This window comes from Aulonocara stuartgranti, assembly GCF_965226115.1.
Source record: "Aulonocara stuartgranti genome assembly, chromosome: 22".
NCBI classification, from domain to species: domain Eukaryota; kingdom Metazoa; phylum Chordata; class Actinopteri; order Cichliformes; family Cichlidae; genus Aulonocara; species Aulonocara stuartgranti.
In genome coordinates this window covers 30,750,239-30,775,478 of record NC_138957.1, presented here as the reverse complement: position 1 = coordinate 30,775,478, position 25,240 = coordinate 30,750,239, and the positions used below count along the sequence as shown (strand labels likewise).

Genomic DNA, 25,240 nt, shown 5'->3' with positions numbered 1-25,240 from the left:
CTCATTCATTACATAAAGACAATGATTGTTATTTTCTCACTGATAGGTGAGGTGCACATAAGGTTACAGCGTAGGGCTTCAGATGAGTTTGCAGTTATTATGTAGCTACAGCATGAAGGACATAATGTTTGGACTTTTAGGAGTGTGAGCTCTTGTGTTGTAACTCATGAATGCAGTTTCCTGCAGCTATGAATGAAGCACCGTTAAAGAGCCACAGGTCTGAGCCATCATCAGATTTACAGCCATTTTCCTCAGACAGTGCTGTGACACTGAGTTTCTTTGATTTATTCTCAACATGGCTTCATTTTGGCCCATGCAGCCGAAGGGCCAGTGAGCTCATTCAATGGCAAGGCGTCATCCACAACTTACAAAAATCCCTATGATACTACAGTTTGCAACAATAACTAAACCTCTAATAGTGTAACAACAGTCTTAAAGAAAACCTATTCATAACTGATCCCCATCCCAGTAAACAGTCAGTGAAGACAACAAGCGAAGCGCAATGAAAAAGTCCTAATTGATTTGAATCAACATCTGGACCCCAGGTCCACATACTGGAGTTTAGTTACCAGGTGTGCACCTTTTTATTGATTCTCACAGCTTATGCCCCTCTTTTCTGTTTTAATGTCATCTTATCTGGTTTTCATCTGGTATTTCGCCTATTTTGTGTGGTTGTTTTTTGTGTTATTGGCTGCTTTTATGGTGCTGCCCCAGAGCGCTTTCCTCTCACATGTTGACAGGGCCATAAAGGATAAAAAGAAATAAGTATTTCCCAGTTTACTGCGCCAATTTGTTGGTTGCATACTCTTATACATCGCATGGCTTTCTGCATAGCATGGTTATGCAATGGCACCTACCTTTCAGCATGAGTGTCTTGCAGTTTAATCAAACTTGGTTCAACGGGCCACGTCACACAGCGTTACAGTCCAGCAGCCTTGAGCATATCGTTGTTAACAGTTCGCCGTCATTGCTGTATAGATATGACAGACTTTGTAGAGTGTGGGAAACTGATTGTAACCTTGGTATTTAGGATAGTGTGTTTCTTTACAGTTACATAAACACACACACACACACTCACAAAATTTAACATTGTTATATTGTGCCCATATGTTTCCCACCCTCAGCTTTCTCAGCCTGATTGCCAAGGCACATCTGGTCCTAATAAGATGTGTTTGTGTGCGTGTGTGCGCGTGCCCCTTTGCTATGCAGCCTTTCAGCCTGGCCTTCTGTAGAAGTGGTGTTGAGTCTTTTACTGCCACCCACTGCTTTACAACACAAAGCCTATACTTTAAACTTTCGGGTAATAGTGCGTGTGCTCTGGTGAGATTGTGCTCTGATAGCAGTTATAAAAAACCACAGCTTATATTTTGTCTGTGCATATTTCAAGGCCTGTTAATCTGTTGTAACACTGCTGATTTTCCAGCTTTGATGCTGATAGCAGGGGAAGATTTGATATGACTGCAATCTGTGGGAACAGATTTAACCGAAAGTGCTCATCACCAGCTTTCGCTGAGGCACCAAAGCCTTGCAAGGAGATGTTTGGGGATTTCTTCAAGTTTTTTTTTTTTTTTGCTCCCATCAATCTTGTGTCTTATATCCTTTCTCAAATATTCCCCTCCCCTAGCTTAGCACAGTTCCTTTGTCACCTGTTATGCTCATAGTTTAAAATCCTGAGGGGTATTAGCTTTAAACAAAAGCAGTTTACAGCTGTTGTGATGTTGACCCTGGCAACAAAATGGCCGCAGTCCAGTCCAGTCGACAATTAAAGGCTTCAGAGGGATCATAGTTAATCACATGCAGATCACCAATAACATGACTCAAACACAAGACTTTTCCTTGTCACGATCATCCATCTGAACGCCTCTCTCTTTCACCCCAGGGTTTGCCTTCCCAGAGTGGGCCTACAAGCCAGAGTCGAGCCCGGGCTCCAGGCAGATCCAGCTGTGGCACTTCATTCTGGAGCTGCTCCGGAAAGAGGAGTACCATGATGTCATCGCCTGGCAGGGAGACTACGGAGAGTTTGTCATCAAGGACCCAGACGAGGTGGCCCGCCTGTGGGGGGCGAGGAAGTGTAAACCGCAGATGAACTACGACAAGCTCAGCAGAGCACTCAGGTGGGACTAAAGAGTGGAGGGATGGTTTTAACACGGGTCTAACAGGCGTCAGCTTCTCAAACACGGTTCACTTTATATTTTGAAACACACCTTCAGCAAGACTTTAACCATTCAAACAAGACTGCAACTCGCATTTATGAACAATATTTTCCACACATGAGATGAGTCTGGAATGTGCTTTAATGGTTCCCTCAGTTTATTTTATTTTTATTTTTTACTCCTTTACTCTCTTAGAGGAAAATACATTATGCATTACACCCTGCAGTCATTCTCAGGGATGAAACTTGCTGATACTACCAACATGAATTACTGCGTGTTTGTAGTGGCTCCCCTTTTGTGCCTCAAGGGTTTAAGGTTCAACTCCAGACAGGAACTTTTGTCCTCGATGCTTCTAATTTTCACTCATTATCTGGTCACCCAATACTTGACTCCGGATGATCGCAGGTCCCTGAAGTCTTTTAAAATAAATGTGATACATAGTTGGTTTAAAAAGAAATCCCTTAAAATTTGTGTCTTTGCTCTAAATTCAGTTTGAAATGTGTTATTTTCATTGCACATGGATAATTTTTGCCACACAATGCCACTTATTTCACACTCTCACACTTGGATCAGAAACAGTCCCACTCACCAACAGGCTGCACCCAATCATGGTTAACCTTGTTCACATATAGTCAGTGAATACTTAACATAGTTGTTTATAAGCAGAAAAGATAAAAGTATATTTAAACACTTGTTATTAAAACAGCTTTTGTCTTTGTAGTTTAACCTTTTTGGTGATGGCTGCCTGTGTAAATATATACAGGGATAGTTGGCAATAGACCTAAAATGGTTTGTTTGTTTGTTTTTTAAAAGAAGTGCAGAAGTCTTTGGCTGGCAAACACTCAAACAGAGACACCTGAACCTGATGATGAAGAAGACGTTCGGCAGCCAGTCTGCTCATTAGTTTACGGAAATGAAAGATGCAATTTTAACAGCAAATGGCTTGAGGATAATTGTAACTCCTGATGATTAAAAGTGTTCCTGGAAATGATGAACAACATACTTTATTTTATCTGAAGTGACCTTTTCCCCATTTGGAAAGTGTTTAGTTTTGTCCTTGATTTAATTAAAAGTGTTGCTTAAAAGGTCTGAAAGTGTGAAATTAAAAAGTTAACCTTTGCTGTGCTTGCTAGTTGGCGCCAGGTTGGTTTATTATTTTAGTAAATCATAAGCACAGTTACCTGTTGTTTCTAAGATCAGTCCAGTTCAGATCTGCACTACTTTAATGAGCTTTAGACTGTGTCGGAGTAAGCTGCAACACATTAGGTTAACCCTTTAGAGCCGATCGGAGCGGGAACGCTCTGTTATGCGGAACTATTTTTAAATCCCAGTAGCACTGCAACCACGTAAGCTAGCGCAAAAATTTTTTTTGCATATGAAACCGGAGGAGTTGTACTTACATCTGATGCCATCAGCTTGTCCTAGGTCACGGTTTCCTTCCACATAAAGCTTTGCAAAAACTGCATAAAAAGCGCTTGCAGGAACAAAAACATAATATTCCAGAAACACGCTTTGCCGATCCGATCAGCTGTTCATAACACTTCCTACGTTGGAATAGACGTCAGCGCGAACTTTTGCATTTCCGCCATTACCTGCCCGAAACCGGAAGTGACGTCATTTTCGCGGAAATGTAGTCTTTTTTGCGATCAGGGCCTCAGGGCCTATACTGCTCTTTTTAAAAGTTATCTTTGACTTTATGACTTTCTGTGTCGTTTCTGGGATTCTTAGGACTCATATTGCACTGCTGGAAATAGTTTATTTTGATGCATATGCTGCTTTTTTGCAAATTTGCAGTATAATATTTATTTTCATTTTTCCTGCAGTGTATAAAAATTGGTGTATTTCAAAAATAAAACTATGAAGACACTCAAAATAAATTTCCTGTGGTGGGAAACTATTTTGTGCAACTTTTTTGTATTTACAGTTTTGAGGGATAAGACTCTTAAATTTCTCTAACTACAAATATATGTTAAAAAATCAAAAACGATTTTCAATTTTTTTGTAGTTTATTGCACTTTTTTGCAATTTATGTAATTACTATGCACTTAATGAATACATATTATTAAAATCTGGGCTATAATGGTTGTATTGATGTATAGCAACTTGAAATGCTCCCAAAAATGGCTCCACAGCATGTAAAAATATAATATAAGCTCTGACGCACTTGGTTCTATGGTAGGTCTTAAAGGGTTAATGATGGTTTCTATTTACTTTAAATTTATTTATTTTTTTCCCCCTCTAAATTATTCAGTTGGTCACCACTAACATCCCAAGTAACCAACCTGTAGCTAAGCTTAACACTTACACCCCCGGAGAGCAGTCATTTCGGGGTAGTACCTTAGACCCCCGCGGAGTCATCATTTTGCGTTTCTACCTTTAAAAGCCGGAGAGCAGTCAAATGCTGGAAGTGGAAGCTAAATTGGCTAGTCATTCATATGTATATTGGGTCGTTACCTAGGAATTCTGGAGGGAGGGGATTGGGGGAGAAATCAACACACATGAGTCTAGGTCCTTTGTTGCTGACATTTATTGATAAAAACAGTAGTTTCATTTCATGTTATTTCCTTTTTCATTTCAAGCAAGGAAGTGGATGTAGTTAGTAAGTAAGATATTTCAGACATTATTCTGACACAGAGGAGGAGATACTGGAATTATAATTAGTATCTATGCATGCATTTGTGATTTTGTTTGACCTTCCCATTGCTCACAATTTGAATTTGTTCACACTGCAGATGAGTGTCTCAGTCCCCAAACAAGCTCTCTTTTTCGGTGGAGAAGCAGTCTCCTCATCCGCAGTGAGTGTGGAGAAATCAACACACATGAGTCTAGGTCCTTTGTTGCTGACATTTATTGATAAAAACAGTAGTTTCATTTCATGTTATTTCCTTTTTCATTTCAAGCAAGGAAGTGGATGTAGTTAGTAAGTAAGATATTTCAGACATTATTCTGACACAGAGGAGGAGATACTGGAATTATAATTAGTATCTATGCATGCATTTGTGATTTTGTTTGACCTTCCCATTGCTTACAGTACAAAAAACCAACCATTTGTACACATATGTACTAATAATAATAAAAAGTGAGTGCAACACTGCAACCCGTCACCCCGTCGTTCAGTGGTCGTTGATCAGTGGTCCATTGTGGCACCATTCAGAGCACTGGTACAATAGTACCAGCAAGATATGGGAAGACATTGCAAATGTACTTGGATTTTAGGTTGCAAGCCACCCAAAACTTGATCCCAAACTTGTCAGGTTTACTTGCAAACACTTGGAGTGTTTCAGTATGCCATCTTAGGGAGAACTCAACACACATGTAGGTCCTTTGTTGCTGACATTTATTGATGAAAATAGAAAAAAAACCAACCGTTTGTACACATGTTTACAAATAATAACAAAAATTGAGTGAGTACATTACAACATTTTCAGCAATCACTCACAATCCTGGCACTGCCACGGTATCTGTCGCCTGCATTTACCACATGTGTACCTGTAGCAGTGAACACATCGCACAGTGGCCTGATTTTTTTTGCATCTGTGTTTGACCTGACACGTGGCCCTTTTTCCAGGGCTCGGTGTGGAGGGTTGTGTCCGAAGCAACTGTTCTTTTCTTTCCTTCTTCGCAGCTACATGAGAGTGAGCCAATTCGGTTGCAAGGGCTACCAGGAAGTCCACCCGTCTTTCCTTCGTCCCGGTGCATTCTTGATACAGCACATGTGCATTCAGTGCTGCCATGTCAATCATGTTATAAAACACGGCAACTGGCCAGCGCCGTGTTCCTTTGCGGACAGTGTACTCCCGAACCATCTGGTCCATCACATCCACGCCACACTTTGTCTTGTTGTAAAGGGTGACAGTGTTTGGCTTCCTTTTGGTAGTGTTTTCGGTCTGAACCACGCTGTGCATGCTGCTAAGAATATATACTGTCTTCTTCCGTTTGGCCGCATACGCCGTCAGCGTGGCAGCAGAGGTTGAAAACACCTAAGAAATAAGATAAATTGTTAATTCCATAGCCCTTTTACACACAATGAAACACATAAACATAGAACCACAAAAGACCTGCAACATACCTGAGTGGTGAATTCATTGCGATCTGTCTGTCTAGTGGATTGAGGAATTTCCCTGCGAATCTTGTTGACTGTGCCGAGGATGGTGGTTTTCCGTCTAAGAAGTTTTTGCGCAAGTGAAAGCGATGTGAAAAAATTGTCAGTGGTAACATTTCTGCCCTTGTCCAGGAATGGTTCCATCAGCCTCATAACTACATTTTCGGAAAGTCTCTCCCCAGTGGGACGATTGGGGTCCTTGCCAAGATATGGGAAGACATTGCAAATGTACTTGGATTTTAGGTCGCAAGCCACCCAAAACTTGATCCCAAACTTGTCCGGTTTACTGGCAATATACTGCAGGAAACTGCACCGAGTTTTTGATGGGAAAAGCTGTTCATCAACGGTGATATGTAGACCAGGGTTGTAGCACGTGATGCAGTTGGTGACAAATGATCCCCACACACTGGAAATTGCTGCGAACTTATCAGTCTTTGCTCGATCACAGCGGGTGGACTTGTCATCAAAGCGTAGGTGTTGCATGATGTCTTGGAAGCGGTTTCGTGCCATAGTTCCAATTATCTGTGGGTTTCCCAGGTTTGCTGACCAGCAGTCATTTACAGATGGAACCCTGTAAACCCCCCGCAAGATGACAATAGCAATAAATGCCATTAGTTCAGGGAGGTCCATGAACCAACAAACATGCTCCGTTTGCTGTGCATGTTGAATAGTCCATTCTTGAATGCTACGAAGCATGTCAAGAGTGATGAAACACAGGAAGCTCTGAAGGCGACTCAAGATACTTCTCCTGGCCTTAGCCGTTGGCTCTCCATCTGCAGCGTACGGTTCTATAGGGGTGAAAGGGAGACGGGTCCCCACATGTTCTTCACGCCACACTGTGCCATCTTTCGCTGTCTCAGTCCCCAAACAAGCTCTCTTTTTCGGTGGAGAAGCAGTCTCCTCATCTGCAGTGTGAACAAATTCAAATTGTGAGCAATGGGAAGGTCAAACAAAATCACAAATGCATGCATAGATACTAATTATAATTCCAGTATCTCCTCCTCTGTGTCAGAATAATGTCTGAAATATCTTACTTACTAACTACATCCACTTCCTTGCTTGAAATGAAAAAGGAAATAACATGAAATGAAACTACTGTTTTTATCAATAAATGTTAGCAACAAAGGACCTAGACTCATGTGTGTTGATTTCTCCACACTCACTGCGGATGAGGAGACTGCTTCTCCACCGAAAAAGAGAGCTTGTTTGGGGACTGAGACACTCATCTGCAGTGTGAACAAATTCAAATTGTGAGCAATGGGAAGGTCAAACAAAATCACAAATGCATGCATAGATACTAATTATAATTCCAGTATCTCCTCCTCTGTGTCAGAATAATGTCTGAAATATCTTACTTACTAACTACATCCACTTCCTTGCTTGAAATGAAAAAGGAAATAACATGAAATGAAACTACTGTTTTTATCAATAAATGTCAGCAACAAAGGACCTAGACTCATGTGTGTTGATTTCTCCCCCAATCCCCTCCCTCCAGAATTCCTAGGTAACGACCCAATATACATATGAATGACTAGCCAATTTAGCTTCCACTTCCAGCATTTGACTGCTCTCCGGCTTTTAAAGGTAGAAACGCAAAATGATGACTCCGCGGGGGTCTAAGGTACTACCCCGAAATGACTGCTCTCCGGGGGTGTAAGTGTTAACAAAAAATTCAAGTTACGAAGGCACTTGACGGCAATATTTCTGCCCGTGTTACGGCAAAATGCCCGTGTAACGAAATCCGCTGGCTCTGATTGGCTGAGCCCAGAATCCCTACAATGCCCACAATGCCTTCCGAATCATGTGACAACTTGTGCTTTGTTTTATTAGCCTATAACCTATCGTTCACTCAAAATGGGTGCTTCGACTTTGGAAAATTTTGTTTTTATGAAATCTATTCACAACGCAGGAGGGTAGACAGTTTCATAAATGTTAAGTTACAGCAGCTTGGATCGTGTTGTTTTGAACCTCGGGTGAACAAACTCAGTAAAGTGTGCTGGATTGATTTTTCAAATGGATCCTCTTTGAGGGTAGTAAAGTACATCAAACCACAGGGTTAGGATAACGGTCCATTCACACACAACAGAATTGGACTATGATTTATTTTTAAATTATACCGAGTCTCTTTTTTGTTTTCTGTTCATTTGAACTTGCAGGTGTTGAAAACAAACTCGAATGATATTTGAAAAATTGGAGCTGAAGAATAGCTTTCATCATAGTTTACCATGAACTGTGCTCTATTTTACAGTGAGAGACAGCAGACAGACTCTAAACTATGGGGGGGAAGCTTTTTTTCTTCATAATTCTTTTCAGATTTCTGTTTATTGTTCAGTAATAATTCATCATAAAGACATTTAGCTACATTTCTTACTTAGTTTGAGCTCTTTTTTTTTTTTTTTAATTTTTCTGCCTTTTTCGTAACTTTGATGTAGATTTTGTTTGATTTTCAACAGTTTGCGAGGTGGAAGAAAGGGAAAAAAACAACAACTGGTGTGTAGTCGTGATTTGTGCATCTGCGCGGCATGCTGAAACTCCAGGGTGTCAGCCGATTTAGAAACATACACCTTCACCCTCTGCAGAGCACATGTGGGATGCTGCAAATTGTTATTTAGCTTCCAGTCTGTTCTTGTGAACACGCACACATCCAGTCACTGGTGTCGCCTCCTGTGTTGTAGGTTGGTGTGGGATATAGTTTGCTATGGTGATGACTAGTTATGCTGCCTCGTCACCACACATACACACACGCGCGCGCTCCTACAAACACACACAAACACTTAACACCTTGTTATATGTCAGCCCTCCTCCAGCCCATCTGTGTTGTTTGTTGCTTCAACTTTATTTTTTCCAACATAACTTCATATGCCTGCATATTTAAAGCGATGCTTTCCAAGCTTGAATTCAGATATCAACACCAGTTTGTTGATCAGAAAGGGACGATGATGATTTTCAAATTAGAATCAAGTATTTATTTTGCAGCATTGGTTGGCTGTTAGTATACCCAACAATAAAGATAACCAGTGCAACACAAGTTGGTGTTTCTGACTCATTTTAACTTCCGTTTGAGGTTGTATGGGTAGGGTGGCTAGCGCGTACACACATCCGCCACAATCCCCTAATCTTTTTTTATTTTTATTTTTGCTGACTACTTTTTTGTCGAATGCATTAAGCGAGACAAACAACAAGCACCGCATCGATTCTTTCGAGCTCCAGCGCAGCTAATTGCACCTACGCCGGATAATGCTTGCATTTCAGAAGAAGCAATCGTCTGCATGTTGCTCAATAGTGTCCGAAACAAAAGCTTCATAAAGCTGCGCAGAGCGTATCAGTACAGGAAGTCACACCCAGGAACGGCAGAGAGTCCGGTCAGTTTTCAAAATAAAAGACTTGGAGCAGACAAAATGTTACGCTTCTGAAATGTCCACATTTCCACCTTCTGATAGTTCTTGTTATTGCACCCCAACTCGAAGACAAGATCCTCTCTAAAGATTCAATGATGAGGCCATTGAGCCAGGCATTAGGGAAGACATAATGAGAGAGGCTGGGACTAACTAGTTGGCTACCACTGAGCTTGGAAATTAAGAGCGATTCAACCACTTGCAGCCAAATACACAACAAATCCATCACTAAGAAGTCATTGTACATCATAAAGGCTCGGATTTTAATCCCCACTGTAGGAGCATTTCAAGCTTAACATGTTTAAAAGACAATCAGTACTAGCAGTTTTTGGTGAAAGTGTGGTTGCATCAAAGTCAAGTCACCAAACTGTATATTCTTTTTTTAAAGTTAGGTTTTATGAGTAAATGAAGCCATTCTGTTTACCAAATGGCCCAAAATAACAGAACACACTAACAACTGCTAAGTAAAGCAGCACTCATTGCCTTAACTCTGTGCAGGCCAATGGTGCCCATGTGTGCTGTTACCCCCTGCAAAGACCTATTTTGAGCATAGAGGAAAAACCATCTGAAGTGACAACACATCAGGAAATATTTGGCAGCATTGTCCTTTAAGTTCAGTCTGAAACCACTGGGTGATAAACTGGGAGCCCCTTTGATGTCCTCTGTGAACTGAAACTTATTAAACTTGTTGCTAATACACAAAAACAGACCAAATGTGAGTGTGGGCATTACAGGGCTCTTATCCCCACGAAGGAACTAAGCCACAGAGAATTAACAGTATATTAACAGTCAGTTTGATATCTCAGCAGTTACTTTCTCCCTGCTCTCAGTGTTTCACATCAAGGAGCAGCTGGAGCCAGGCTCTGCTGTGAATGCCTTTTCTGTGGTTTTCTAAACCTTTTTAACAACGAGCTGTTAATTAATTCTGACGTCGTCAGAAGAAAGTCCTCTTCATCTTTGATTGATGCTTCTCGCCGCCTTTTGAAGCAAACACGCGCCGGTACACACATGAACGTTTCTTCATTCGGTGCGTGTTATCGAGCGTATGTGTTTTTGGGCTCCTTCATATCTGCATGTGCGTTCGCTGCACAGAAGTCGCGTCTGTACGGTCCAAAGTCCTTTCTAGTTTGTTTGAAGGAAGTTCAAAGACCACGAGGCCTCGAGAGAACCGGGGCCCCACGATGTGAGTCTGGCTGCCCCATGTTGACTCGGTGCTGTTTGAGATTGTGTATGCGTGTTTCTTTCACACATATGTGCCTGCCCTTTTCCCCGATTTGTTCAAAGTGCCTTCCATTTATCATGTCAGCGAACATTATGTCCACCAGCTTTCACAGCACGCACAGCCCTGATATTATTAAGACCCACACACAGATCCTGCCATTCAATGCTGTGTGTGTGTGTGTGTGTGTGTGTGTGTGTGTGTGTGTGTGTGTGTGTGTGTACTGATTTGTTATGAGTTTTTCCACCTTTTTTGTTTGCACTGGGTTTTGCCTGCACGCTCCTGTTAATTTTTCACCTCTACATAGTTCTCAAGTGTGGAAACAAATAGCAGTAGATGCCATTTGATTGTGATTTGACTTCATATTTCAAATCAGCTACTTTACAGAAGGAGGAAGGAAATAAAAAAACTTTATTGTTGTGAGGCTGAAGGCTTGCACAAAAGATTGAGGCGTCCACCAAAATCTTTGTTTTTCTTAACGCAAGGTTTAATTTACAGAGGTTTAATACGTAATTTGATTTATTAAATGGCCAACGAGTAGAAGAAAGGTAATACTGATTCATTGCCTAGTCGCACCCTGAGAGGCGTGTGCACCCAAAGCACTAACTAAAGTATTTCTTCTTAACACCTTTTATTGTTAAGTTACTGTGATGCATAAAGGACAGTAAAGCTGTGTGGAAATGAGCCGTCGTTTGGCAGCTCCGTCAAAGTAAACTGACAGAAAAAGCTTCTTTCAGCTGCTCCCTAATTCACATGATTTCTCTATAGATTTTTATCCTTACACAAACCCAACGGGATTTAGAAAACCTAAAATGATGTGTCACACATTTATCTTAGATTTTTTTAAAGATGTCCTGATACATAAAACCTGAGCGTTGAAAGGTGGTGTCCCTTGTTTTTCACCTTTTTCTGTTTTCCCTCTAGTTTGCTGTGCATGTCGGTAGTTTTTGTTGTTGGCTTGCCTGTTTTCTGCCTGCGTCTTATGTTTGAGCCTTTGTGCCTGTTGTATATCTGCCTGTAGTGCTGTGTGTGTGTGTCTGCGTTACATCTGCGTGGGCGTGCGTAGCAGTCGGCTGTCAGAAGAGGCCCTCCACTCATTGAGTCGCTGAGGGGCTGGGTGAGCTCCTGTTTCACTCACGGTTGTTCTCACTTGTTCCAGACTCCTCTGACTAATGCTCACACAGGAGCAGCTTCATTATTACCACTAATATTACATCCATGATTATTGGCTTTCTGTCACTTGCAGCGTGACTCATTGATTGGAAGAATATTTCACTTTGCAGTTACATCACTGCACAGTTAATATAAACGTATTCCGGCTGTTTCAACTGCACGTGTTTGGCTCTTGGGTTATGTATGCATGTTATTTGTCCACAAATAAACTATTGATCTTTCTACGTGAACGGTTATATATGGATCAATGGCCGCATTAGAGGCAGGCACACAAGCAAAATACTCGTAGCGTTTTATATTCAGCCACCTCCGACGCTGGAGAGCAGCTCAATACAATTTATTAACACTAAGAGGCTTATTTTTAGCTCTGTATTCACAGAAATCCATATTTCTCTCTTAATATGTAACCACTGAGCTCATCTGCACATGATGCTGCCGATAATGATGAACAGCTTCTTAGATTTCTCACATTGAAGTGACCGGTCACAGCTGAATGAGAGACACTGATGCCCAAGTTTTTTGTAAAGAAATATGAATGTAGTTTGTTCCCGAGGCTATCGGTGAGTCACAGGGAGCCATTTTATCGTCTTTCAGAGCTCGCTATTCACTCCTCTGCATCGCTGTGTGTATTGACGATGACTAATACAGCCTTACTAATGGAGCCGCCTGGGTAAGACGGAGTCTGAACGGCTGTCTCACTTCCTTAAGTAATCCCAGAGAGAGCTGGAATTTAACTGCGAACAGCTTGTTTAATTGTCTGCTGTACACTGAGCAGTGTAAAGCTACAACGCAGGGAGGGCTCTGAACAGCCACACATTGGGCTTATTGTTTGTCGGTTTGATTTAACATGGCCAAAAACACCAATTCTGTAACATTAAGCATGAAAATCAACATTGAACATGAAAGTCTTGGTAAGTTGAAAGCCTGTTTGTGACCCTGAGGTTGAATGCAGCGGCTGTTCGTGTTTTATGTTCCTGTAGTTTTTTTCTCTCCTTATTTTAAGAGCTGAAAATCTTGTAATGACTCTAAACATCTTTCCGCTCATTTTACACCACTATGCACAACTTCTAGAAGACAGCTGAGCTGTGATTTGGTTTTAATATCCACAAAGGGGCTGCAGACTTAGTGTTTCTGATATACAGGCAAACATGTTGGCTAACGAGTGAGTTATCACTGGTGTCTTATCGTTCTGTGGCAGCTCAGCGCTGTGCTTATCCGTGCTTTCACACTCCTTTAAATGCGAGACTACAACAAAAGCGGCCACAATCAAAGTTTTACTACATGTTACTTAAGATATGTTAGTGTGCTGGGACATAACATTGTTTTTTGTCATTCTCTCTTCAGATACTACTACAACAAGAGGATCCTACACAAGACCAAAGGGAAGAGATTCACCTACAAGTTCAACTTCAACAAGCTAGTGCTGGTCAATTACCCCTTCATCGACATGGGCTCTGGTACGTACACATCACATCACTTTTAATTCAACCACAGGGTTGTTCCTGGCTCAGCAGGTCCACATGTAAGGAGTCTGTTACCGGGCTTAACTGAAGTGATGTTATATTTTTCCCATCTGATAAGAAAAAAAGCATTTTACGTTTTGAGTAAAGCGAGCTTTGAAAAACTTTTTTATTTTGGTGGAAAGCCAAAACGTCTTTCATTAGCACCACAAAAAAGTGATTTTCAGTCAAGGTGGGGGCTGTGGGAGGTTGGAGACACTTTACGAGGTGAACTTTAGTCTTAAAACACACGCTAGTCTGGGAATAAATCCCTACCTGATGGCCTCTTTCCCCACCAGCTCCACCTCCTTTTTTCCCCTTGTTTTCTTTTTCTTTTTCTTTTCCTTTTTTTTTTTTTTTTTTGGATTTCTACTTAAAGTTAAAAATTCTCATCATGTTTTGATAATTTAAGCTGATAATCCTGTTAAATAATTAATTAAATTACCATAATCGATCAGATTCATTATTACTATGTTATTATCCTAGCTGTGCCTCCCTACATGTGCTCTTTTCTTGTACACATGCTTTCTCAGCTGCTGCAGCAGGAATTTCCAATAAATGAACTTTACTTGATGGCAGGAGGCGAAATTCTTAAGTTTTGCAGGAGCAGTTGGGCATTAACGTGTTTTTGACGTGGCAAAAGAAACTGCAGCTCCCGGGGAGGCGGTGTTTGCTCCCACCGAGCCTCCGCTCTGACAGGTTTACAGCAATCAGCGACTAGCTGAGTTCATCACTGTGTTGTAGAGCTTGCGAATGTGGTGCTGAGACCTGCTACAATTCCTGCATCCGGCACATTTTCGAGCTCACAGGCTGCCCCAGCACCCCTTCTAACACTTCACTGACACCACCTCGTGTTGCAGTCTCTGAACCTTGTTTATGTAGTAGGATGTTATCCTTACCTGTTGGTTAATTTGGCGACAACCTTGAGGGTTCAGCAGGTATCATGTCAGTGAATATCTGCTCTTCTCGTAGACTCATGGATGCTCAGCTCATCTCGTCTGAGCTTGGTTAGCTCACGTAGTTATCTGGATTTTATCTCAATTTATACTCCGGGCCCTTAAGCAGGATTTTGGGTGCTCAGAATACTGAAAACAGAGATAATTTCCATTTATTTAGTGACATATAAAGATAAAGGGCTCAAGCTGAACATGGGGCATGTTTAAGAGTGTTATTAAAAATAGTTTTCAAGTGTCTGTGATTTAAATAAACGTGGCTTGTTGGCTCACCTTCTGACAGCTACTGCGAAATATGACTCGCATAGTTTTTTGTTGTTTTTTTTATACAAAACAGTTTTTAGGTGTCGATTTTTCTCTTATTTCTCAGTAAAGATACCAGCAACGCGTTTGCCATGAACAGAAGATTATATTCTACTGCAAATCTAAATCTTTTTCTTTTCATTGCCCTGACTTTGGTTTGAAATCGGAGAAAGAATGCTTTTAAAGCCAACAAAGCCCAAAAGAGTGTATATAACAGACATTCAAATATTATTGTCTGAGAAAGTTTCCAGTCTGTGCGGTGGGGGGCCTCACTAATTTACTCGCCAAAGACAAATATTGTAGGTAAAGACTCGAACGTACTAATCCACCCTGCCTTGGTTACAGATGACGTTCACTGAATTTAATTTAATTTTTTTTTCTTTTAGTCTGAGCTGGATGCCATCCTAGTGAAACGTACAGCGTGTAAAATTTGTGCGCGCACGCCTGAGTGTGCCACGTCCCAGCTTCGCCCCGGTCTCGAAGCCGACTCTCGTTCTGGTCCCGGCCACCCAGTGTAAACACAGCCCATATGGAGCGTTAGATCCTGGGTGACATAAGTGCAGCACGAAACTTTAATTATAGCCTCCGTGTGATGTGGCCCACACACTGACATGTTGTGATATGATGGTTTCATGCGACGGTTGCACGCACGCCCACGTCAATCTGGATCGATTGGTGAGCACAGACGCGGCGAACATACATGCACGCATGCAGTTTTTCTCTCTGCGCTCGTCATCGCTGACACACATGGCAGATGTGCTCAGAAACCTCACTCAGCAGCTCTGGAGGGGAAAAAAAAACAGAAGAGCCCAACCCATGTTTGTGATGGCAGTAAGAGCAACTTTTCCAATATTTAATTCTGGCACGTGCTCGGATGCCAAGAATTTATTGCCGTGCCACAGTCTCCCTGGCGAGGAGAGGGAGAGGAGGAGGGGGAGCGAAGGAGAAGGGAACTTGTGGCTTAGTGTGTAACCCGCTGTTTTTTTGTGTGTGTGCGCCTGTGACCCTCTGGTTAAAATAAAACCTCCTGTCATTAGTGACTTTTCCCATTCTCTTCAGGTTCAGAGGGTAGTTTGTGGAAATTTTAGAAATGTCAAAATCTAAAATAAGTCAGCTCGATGTTTCAGCCAGTGTTTTACGAGCTAGACTGAGGTAACTTAGGCCCAGGGAGGATTGGGAAAACTGTCTTCAGATAGTCCACAGTGCTTTCATATTACTCCTGTGCATCCATTCACCAGCTTCCAGTGAAATTCAGAGGTTTTTTAAAGCACATTATTTACATGAAAGCTCGAACATGGCCTGTTTCTGTAGCACACCTGCTAAGATCTTATTCTGGCATTCGCTCTTATTTTTAATCCAGTTCACAGACGAAAGGATGTATATGTAAAACTTGGTGACATCTGTTTGATTTTTGCTTCCTCACAGGCCGAGGAGTCCCCCAGAGTGCTCCGCCCGTGCCGTCCGGAGGCACCCACTTCCGTTTTCCCCCCTCCACACCATCCGAGGTCCTCTCATCCACAGAGGAGCTGCGCAGCCCGGGAATGTTCAGCAGCGTGGGCCGCCGCATGGCCCGCGGCTCCGTGAGCGACTGCAGCGACGGCACCTCCACCAACTCTGAGCTGGAGGAGGCTGTGGGTGCAGAGGACAGGGTTGGGGGTCCTGAGAGAGCTTTCAGGAGTCTCCTTCCCCCCCGCATGCCTCATGAGTCTCTGTTCAGGGTCTACGGTGGAGCCCCAAATCCTGGGCTCCCCAGACCTGCTCCCAGAGTCCACCCAGAGCCTCTGTCCCCATTCCCCATCTCACCCCTACCCGGCTCTGGAGGTCTGCTGGCCCCAACTCTCTCCCCAGCCCTGTCTATGACCCCCACCCCTCACCTCTCTTACACCCCGTCCCCCTCCATGTCGTCCCCCATGTTGGGCTCCCACTTCTCCTTCAACCCGGAGGACATGAAGCACTACCTACAGGCTCATACCCAGTCCGTCTACAACTACCACCTCAGCCCCCGAGCATTCCTCCACTACCCCAATATCGTCATCCCACAGCCCCACCGCCCCACCCCCGAGAAACCGGCCGCTGCACATCACCTCCACGGCCCACCCATGCCGCTCTCTCATTCCCTCAGTCAGCAGCCCGGAGGCGGAGAGGAAGGACACCAGCATCCATCGCCATTCAAGTTCAAGCTGCAGCCACCTCCGCTCGGACGCAAGCAGAGGGAAGCGGGAAGCTCAATGGCCGCTTCTTCCTCCTCCTCTTCCAGCCAGTCCTCCTCGTTTACAGGGTCCAGTCAGATGACCAATTCTCTGCTGAGCAGAGGGCCGCCTAATATCAAGGTGAGTCTCCAAGCACACGTGCATGAGCCAAAACTGAGTTTGCATCACATCTCGTAAGACTGAAGGTGCAACTTTGTGTCCAGAAATTTCAGCCCGGCAAATCCACAAAAGTTACAAATATCTCTGAAATATCCTCTTCAGCTGGGTCACATTACAGCTTTATGTCATTTAGTTCAAACAAACTGTTTAATGTGTCACCAGAAATATATTTAAGAAATTCTTTCTCTCCAGGTGGAGCCCATTTCAGACATAGAGTCAGAAGAAGATGTGGAGGTGACCGACATCAGTGAGGAAGATGAAAAGAATCATAACGATGAGGACAATGAAGGCGATATCTTCACACCGACAGCTGGCCACAACAATCACCATCAGCTAAACAACCATCACCAGGCTAACGGAAACAGCAGCAGCCCCTCTGCTCCTCTTCCTCAGAACAATAACCCCGACGATGACCCCGACGATGAGGTCTTCAAGACCCCCGCCACGCCTCCTATCGGTGGGGGTGGTGGCCTGGCCTTCCCTCTGATCAGTCTGAAGAGCGAGCCGGGGAGCCAAGCAGCTCCCATCAGCCCCGGAGGCACGCGCTGCATCCCGCTGAAACTTCGCTTCAAGCGCCGCTGGAGCAAAGACCAGAAGATGGAGGCGGACGGAGAGAGGGACGAGGCAGAGGACAAGAAAGTGCGGGCTGAAGGCGAGGAGGAGGCGGAGAGAAGAGGAAGCGAGGTGGAGAACGGAGGAGGACGAGGAGAGGGGGTTATTTTGGGGCTAATGCTGCCGCCGCCTCCCACCCAGCGCAGAGCGAGCTCGGAGCTGCAGAGGGCCACAGCGCAGCTGTCTCTGGAGAACTCCGGCTGCTGAGCTCCACGCGTGCACAGGATCTGACTTGGAGACAAGACCTCGGATAGTCTCGTCGGTCCTCGCCAGCAGTAGTAAACGTAGCAGGATTTGATTTGACGCAAGAGTTCGTTTGATGCTAAAATGGAGACAAACGCTTAAAGGTTTAATGCGCTTTGATTTAGCTCTTCAGCTTCTATGTGAACATGCGTGTGTATCATATGCAGGAATGTGTGTTTTTGTGCAATAATTCGAGGAGTCGTTGGTCTCTTTTTCCTCGTACACTTCTTAAATTGCAGAACAAAATATTTTCCTTCATATGAAACACCAACATGTTCAAATAGAGAGAAAAATTTGGCGGCTTTGTTTCCGTTTTCGCATCGTCACGTCTTTTGGCGGTCAGTACTGTCAGCAGGTAGCTGCTCGGCATTATGATGTATGTAAAAGCTTGGGTTGCCTCTAATGTACAGTAAGGCGAGACGCCTCGCATCTCACCAGATGCGGTGGACGCCGTCTCTCCTGTGACTCGAACACTAAGAGATAACCAAACTTAGATTGTACATGGATTTTTGCCCACTTCTATTTCTTTTAACATTAGAGTTCTGCAGAGAGGGCGTCTGCTCTTTAATATCCATTTGCACACTGCCTCATCCATCCCTCCACACCCTCACAGTGCCAGTAAGGTCTGCCATGGTTCCCCCCACATTGCATCTGTGCCCAGATTACGTCTTTGATGGGATTAATGGGTCCTTCTTCTGGAACTCTGAGACAAAATACAAGGGTGCAAAGATCCAGGTTGTAAGAAAGTAGAATTCCCCTCTCTCCTTTGTACTCACCATAACAGACAGTTCCTGATTTTAAAAAAGGAAGAAAAAAGAGACTTTTAACCGCCCTGATGGAGATTATAGAAGTGCCTCTCTGTCTGCACCCGTCACCTTGCAGTTCCTTACAGGACGGAGAGCTGCGAGCTAAAAAAGAGCCGACCTCGCTCCGAAGGATCTTACGGACTTGAGGTGATTAGAAAGAGCTCAGCAATCAGCGGGGACACCACGGGACTGAGGGGCCTCCTCGTCCTCGGCTTGTTCGCTGTACAGACAAGAGATAAACGAAGCTGAAAAGGAGAGGACTGTTTTCCTGACCCGTCGCACAAGATTGTTTGCAAATGAATTCGACGTTGTACAGCAAAAAGCATCCGGGTCTGGGAAGAGAGCGGCGGATATTTCTCTCCAATTTTCTCTTCGGTTGTTGCGGAAATGAGGAAGCATCCACTAGCAAGGCTGTAATTACACACACTCCCACAGAAACAAGTGTGTTTGTGGACCCAAAGCTGGTGCACTAACCTCGAGGATACAGAGGGTTTCTCTGCTTTTTATGTCCCTGCGTGACTTCGCACAATCACCGAGGGGTTTTTGGAGGTTTGATGGCGTCTGATTTAAAAACTCTCGTCTGCATTCCCCTGATTTGTTTTTAGGACTTCTGTCAAAGGACGTTTGTGCCTCTTGAGGACGTGGACAGTATTTTAGGGCATTTTTGCAGTGATCTGAGGGCTTTCTGTGTTTTGGATATAATCTGTTCATGTGATGTTTTGTTTTTGTATTTGAGAAGCAGCGATTCGTCTAACGGCGGGGTGGGTGGGCGAACAAGAACGGGAACCATGAAATGAATGTCGAGCATCAAGGTTAACTCAGGCAAACCTTCACTGAGATGTTGCTATAACAGCTCATTTTTATGTCGTTTTATTCAGAGTTTTAAACAGAAATGTGCCCGTTTTAAAGAACAACAGGTAGATTGTGCCTTTTTTTTTTTTTCTCGAGTTTTATTGACCTACCCCCGGCTTAATGTTTTATCTCACACACAGAGTACCACCATGCCTTCTGCTTTTGTAAAAGATACAGAATAAGTAAATCTACACATATATATTTTATTCAAATATATATTGAATTCAAATATTATATTTCAATATGGTCATTTGATACAAATCAGGAGAATCCTACTATTTTTAATGGTAAAGATGTGTGTGTATATACTCTAATGGGCATATTATTACCAGTATAATTCAGCCTTTGCCTTCTCACCCTTGCCTTCTCTTTGACCGTTGAGCTGCAGCGACAAAAGGCCACTGGTATCAGAGTTTTATATTTATATTGTTCAAAAAAACGGGGGGGAAGCAGTTATTGTGTATTCAGGGGACGGAGGGTGTGACTTGGAGAAAGGAGTGAACTTTTAACCCGGTGGTTCTCGAACTTAAAAGTTCACACCTCACACGTTTTTTTGTTGTTGTTTTTTCCCTTATCAAACTTTCAGGCATCAAATTTGTTCGTTTTAGTTCCACTTCATGTTCCACAGTTTGAGACCTGCTGATTTAACCTGACCCGGGTTAACTCATTATGACTCTGTTATCTGGTGTGTTTGTTTTAATGCCCGTGGAGTGGCAGCTGGGTGGAGTTTAACCACCACAACACGGAGTCTGTCGCAAGAAAGGCAAATTTAGGAGGGGTTGTCCTCCCGTTTGCTCGCTCTCCACCCGCCTCAAACTTAAAAATCAGCTTAAAAGAGGTGAAGGTCGCAAAACAGGGAGCGGGGAATGGACTCGTGTGTTCAGGGCGCTTTCTGATTGGACGGCACAGGTATTCAGCTTCATGTCGCCACATGAGGTCAGCAGGGCCACAGCTGTGATAGGACTGGACTTTGACTGAGGATTCGAAGCTTTGTGTGTCTGTGCTGATCTGAAGCCTACACACACACACACAGTACGATGGTTAGCGAGGCTTTACTGTGGCTACAATAAAGGGAAACATGACATCACACCTGACATCAGACGCCTCCGCAGTCTTTTGGCACTGCCATAGAAACTGCAGCCAATCACACGCAGCGAGGAAACTGCATCAGTAAACCTCAGGGCAGAGTGGAGAGAGAGAGAGGGACTTCCCATAATCTGACTCGCTCATTCTTGTCTGTGTGTGTGTGGTTTCTATGGTTAAGCCGTTTACACACACACACACACACACACACACACACACACACACACACAGCTTTTTAGCCCAGTCTGCAGAGAGTCTTGGTGCAGGTTTTAGTCCTGTTTGTCCAACCAGCTCCAGTCTCAAATCCATGTCCTAAACCAATCATCAGCTGTCTCCATCAGGCACGTGGTACGTGTCCACAGGGGTGTTTTGGACACACTTTTGAAGTTGATGAGCAAAAATCCCACCAGCTCTGATGAAGGACCCTGACAGCGTAGAGTCTGCATATCTGCTCACATGCATACATTTACCTAAAGACAGAGCACCTCCGGCTTTCTCCATTCATTGCGTACAGCCTAGTGGGATTGCCTGGAGCTTGATTTGCTCTCACAGGTGTCACAGTGCACCAGGACACCCCTGATTTGTTTAAAGCAGCCTCATCCTGGTGTCATTTGGAAATGACACCACCTTTGGCACCAGAAACACCTGTGGCCTCATTTTCAGGGCTCTTCTCTCGAGCAGTGTTGCTCTCTTAAATCCCACTCCTCCTTAAATTTGATTGGTCAGAGAGAGAGGTCACAGTGATGGGGAAAAACCTACACCGTAAACTCTGAGGGAACTTCAAGGACAGATGTAGCAGTTAACACGAGTCTGGTAGAGGAAAATAAAAACACCCGAACTGTTACACCTGTGCTGCCTTACCTGACAACAGAATAACAGTTTCCCACCAGCTTCACATTTTCACTCCTCAGCCTCATCAGTGCTGTTCTTACCATTTTTCTTCTGTATTATTTCAGACGTATTACTGTTACTCTTGTAATTATTATCTTATTAACATTAATAATTTTTTTTAAATTGCATTGTATCCTCTCGCCACGACCCGGCCTCTTCTCCATTAATTCCTGGTTTTCTGTGAGTTTGCGCTCTTTCCGTAACTAGTCGGCTTCAGTGCAGTCTTTATTTTTTATTATTTTTCTTTTAATTACGCTGATTTTATAACCGTGTTACCGTGGACAGGAGCGGGGGTCACATTAACCCCCCACGTGCTCTACAGCGAGGGGGTCAGACACAGTCATTTTCATTTTATGATGATATGTATATATATTTTCCCTTTTTTTTTTTTTTTTTTGGAGGACTCTGTAAGAAAAAGAGCATTGTACTGTTTAACCATTTTATTATTTGCAACGTTTCCCCCTGTGTTTTCACTCGGGTCTCTGTCTCTCCTCTCATGTCCACCTCAGCGGTGAGCGCTCACTCCAGAGGACAGACGGAGACTTGTTTTTTTTTTTTTATGTCATGGAGGATCCACATGTACTTCTGTTTCACTGCTATCTGTTCATCTTCATTTGTAATTAAATAATAATCAGGGTTCATTAAAAAAAGGTCAGTTTCTGTCTTTATTTCATGTTTCTGCCACTTGAAAACACAATGGGGAGTTTGTTTACGGACTTTGATGTTAGCTGGAGTTAGAATTCAGGAAAATTTTAAATTTACTGACATTTTTTGTAGATATTTTGACTGTAGATGAGTAAAATATACCCAGATACCTGGTTTGTTGTACCATTATCTAATATTTTCAGTAAAAATACACATTTAGAGTGGTAGATGCTCATGTAAAGTATATCCAAAACCCTATTTTGGTAAGGGGCAGGCAATCCATGGAGTAGGCTTAGGAAGTAGGTGGCCCGACGGTGCTTCCTTTTGTCAGAGGTGCTGCACTGTTGTCCAAATAAGCATCATTTTAAACTGTGAATCATGCAAAGCTACTGTAGTAGAGTGTAAATTTTATGATTGCTGCCCCCTTTTTTTAAGGTTGGGATAAAGCAGTGATTCTAAGGCATTTTATACTATATTGTTAAAAAAAAACAAAAAACTGCGCAAGCACTTTGCAACAGTGGGAAGGAAGAACGCCCTTTTAACAGGAAGGAACCTTCAGCACAGCCAGGCTCAGGGAGGGTTGAGAAAACCGACATGCTGCAGTGGCACATAAATTCGTCTGGTGTTGTGCTTTGTAGCGTACAGTCGCTACGAAGATGGCTAGCACCTAGTCATCCACAATTTCATCATTAGATGGTAAGCCTCGTGCTCACTATCTGATGATAAAGTTTACATTGTGCAGATACAGAACTTATAACACCTCTCAGGGGCACATGTCTATGATTCAGTTCCTTATAAAGATCATCTATGCTATTGAGATCTGGAGACTGGCTAGGACACTCCATGACCTTAATGTGCTTCTTCAGCCACTCCTTTGTTGCCTTGGTGGTATGCTTTGGGTCACAGTCATGCTGGAAGATCCAAACACAGCCCATCTTCAGTACTGAGGGAAGGAGGTTCTCGTTGAAGATTTTACAGTACATGGCCCCTAAATGCAGTGAAGTCGTTTTGTGCTCTTAACAAAAACATAAAGCCAAACCGTAATGCTTCCACCTCTGTGCTTGACTGTGGGGGTGGTGTTCTTTGGGTCATACTCAGCACTTTCTCCCAAGCGTTATCGGAATCATTTAGGCCCGGGGTGGGGAACTCCAGGCCTCAAGGGCTGGAGTCCTGCAGATTTTAGATCTCACCCTGGGTCAACACACCTGAATCAAATGATTAGTTCATTACCAGGAATTTTAAGACATGCTGAGGAAGTAATTTAGCCTTTTAAATCAGCTCTGTTGGATCAAGAACACGTCTAAAACCTGCAGGACACCGGCCCTAATAATCCATTTAAAATGGTCCGAAAGGCTTCAGCATCCCAATTTAGTAGAGGCTTCACTTAGTTATTTCGCTGCTAATGGTCTAGTTAAAAAAATCTAACTGCGCAAATGTTACAGAGGTAGAAACTATTCAAAGAGAACAAGTCCTCCCCTTGTGTCAGCTGTAAGCATGTTTACTTCTGCTGTTTACCTGGATTGACTCACTTTTGTAACGAGCCTCAGGTGGCCATTAAAGGAACTGCAGTCAGGCGCTTCACGTGGGCTTTGTTTTTCATCCCTGGAGGTTTCTGCTGGGCTCAAAGCTGGTCTGCAAATGTTTCTCTGCTGTTCTGAACAGATGTTAAACTTGAACATGTAGCGGCTGGAATAACAGAAAATGTCTGATTCGTCTTCACAGTCAGGTCTTTTAACATTTTCTAGATAATTAATGAACAGATAACAAATATAATCATTAGCGACATCCTGATTGGCTGTTAAAAGAGGAGAATTTGAAGCCGCTTGCCAGCTTTTACTCACTTGCTGACGTGTGCCAAACTATTACTGAGTCAGATCGTTTTGTTTTCAGCAACCTGCAGCCTCTGAACGCTTCGTGACTCAACCGATGTCAACAGCAAGTTAAGTGCTTTGTACTCGTCTAAGTCTCTGCACATTTTATGAAAGAAAGCCATCCATGGATAAACATTCCCGCTTCTGTTCGCTGTAGGCCTGCAACACTGATTAAAACCAGTGTTTTTGTGAGTTCAGGTGCAGAAAGGTCTTTAAAACAAAGACAAGATGTTAAATTAGGATTCTGGTGAAATGACAGGAATGAGTCAAACATCCTGTTTATTGCTTTTCATTTATGTTTTTTTCCATTAAATTTCAGTATGAGTGCAGCAGCAGTGCACATGGCCAGCATTAGTCATGACTGCCCTGAGAGTTTTAATAATTATGATGCTAATCGTGTCCCAAATGACACCTCGGTGATCCGCCCACCTCATGTTTTCACTCCTGCCGACATGGAAGTTCTAATTACTCACCCGACTGGCAAATCTCTCTCATAGCCCGGTGTGGGCTTATCTTTCTGCTGTGCCTTCTCATGATTTGAATCAGTAACGTTTGTGCCACCTCACAAATTTTGGGTGCACTTTGCTCTGCAGCAGCAGTGTGGGTTCAAGTAAAAGGTCAGAATTCACTTTCTTACTTTCAGATCACTTTCAGGCTTTAGTTCTTGAGATTCAAACAGAAAGATGTTGATAACAGCGCAGTTTTTGAATACAATGCCAAAGCTAAGGCTGAACATTTCTTTGTCCAGTGCAAAGTTAGAAAATGATATTATTCGAGTCCCTTAAAAAAACTTTTTACCTATAAAACCATAAATATTGGATTTACCGTAATTGAGGCTAAAAAACTCAGACCTGACACTAAAGAGTCAAAGACTAGTACTTCCTGACTTTTGAAAAAAGAGACTTAAATTACTAAAAGATGATCAACCCTAGTTTGACAGTTTCCAATTTGATAAAGAGGAACGGTGTATGAAAAAGCATCCAGTAAGAAAAAAATGTAGTTTTATTGCTTTTTTTTTAATTGATTGTAAGACAAAATATAAATATGAAGTAGATCTAAAAACCAGGTATA

General features: G+C 43.0%; 2 protein-coding genes across 2 annotated transcripts in view; one reads left to right on the top strand and one right to left on the bottom strand.

Annotated features, from left to right (window-relative positions):
* erf (Ets2 repressor factor) overlaps nt 1-19,849 on the top strand; it is a 46,630-nt gene extending 26,781 nt beyond the window's left edge. The window contains exons 2-5 of the mRNA XM_082522731.1: nt 1,880-2,114; nt 13,387-13,499; nt 16,223-17,127; nt 17,359-19,849. Coding sequence (XP_082378857.1) covers nt 1,880-2,114; nt 13,387-13,499; nt 16,223-17,127; nt 17,359-17,985 — 1,880 coding nt within the window. The 3' untranslated portion in view covers nt 17,986-19,849. The remainder of the gene's footprint in view (nt 1-1,879; nt 2,115-13,386; nt 13,500-16,222; nt 17,128-17,358) is intronic.
* Nucleotides 5,474-7,304, bottom strand: LOC309699627 (piggyBac transposable element-derived protein 4-like). Its single transcript, XM_082522732.1, has 2 exons — nt 6,223-7,304; nt 5,474-6,133 (listed from the first exon to the last, which is right to left on the bottom strand). The coding sequence occupies exons 1-2, from the start codon at nt 6,949-6,951 to the stop codon at nt 5,585-5,587; spliced, it is 1,278 nt and encodes a 425-aa protein (XP_082378858.1). The 5' UTR covers nt 6,952-7,304; the 3' UTR covers nt 5,474-5,584.
* Nucleotides 19,850-25,240: the final 5,391 nt, after the last annotated feature.

Excerpts from the sequence above, each read along its gene's own strand:
- LOC309699627 (XM_082522732.1), bottom strand. The coding sequence starts at position 6,951 with ATGCTTCGTAGCATTCAAGAATGGACTATTCAACATGCACAGCAAACG. Across the intron at positions 6,134-6,222 it reads GCAATGAATTCACCACTCAG|GTGTTTTCAACCTCTGCTGC; the intron begins GTATGTTGCAGG and ends CTTATTTCTTAG.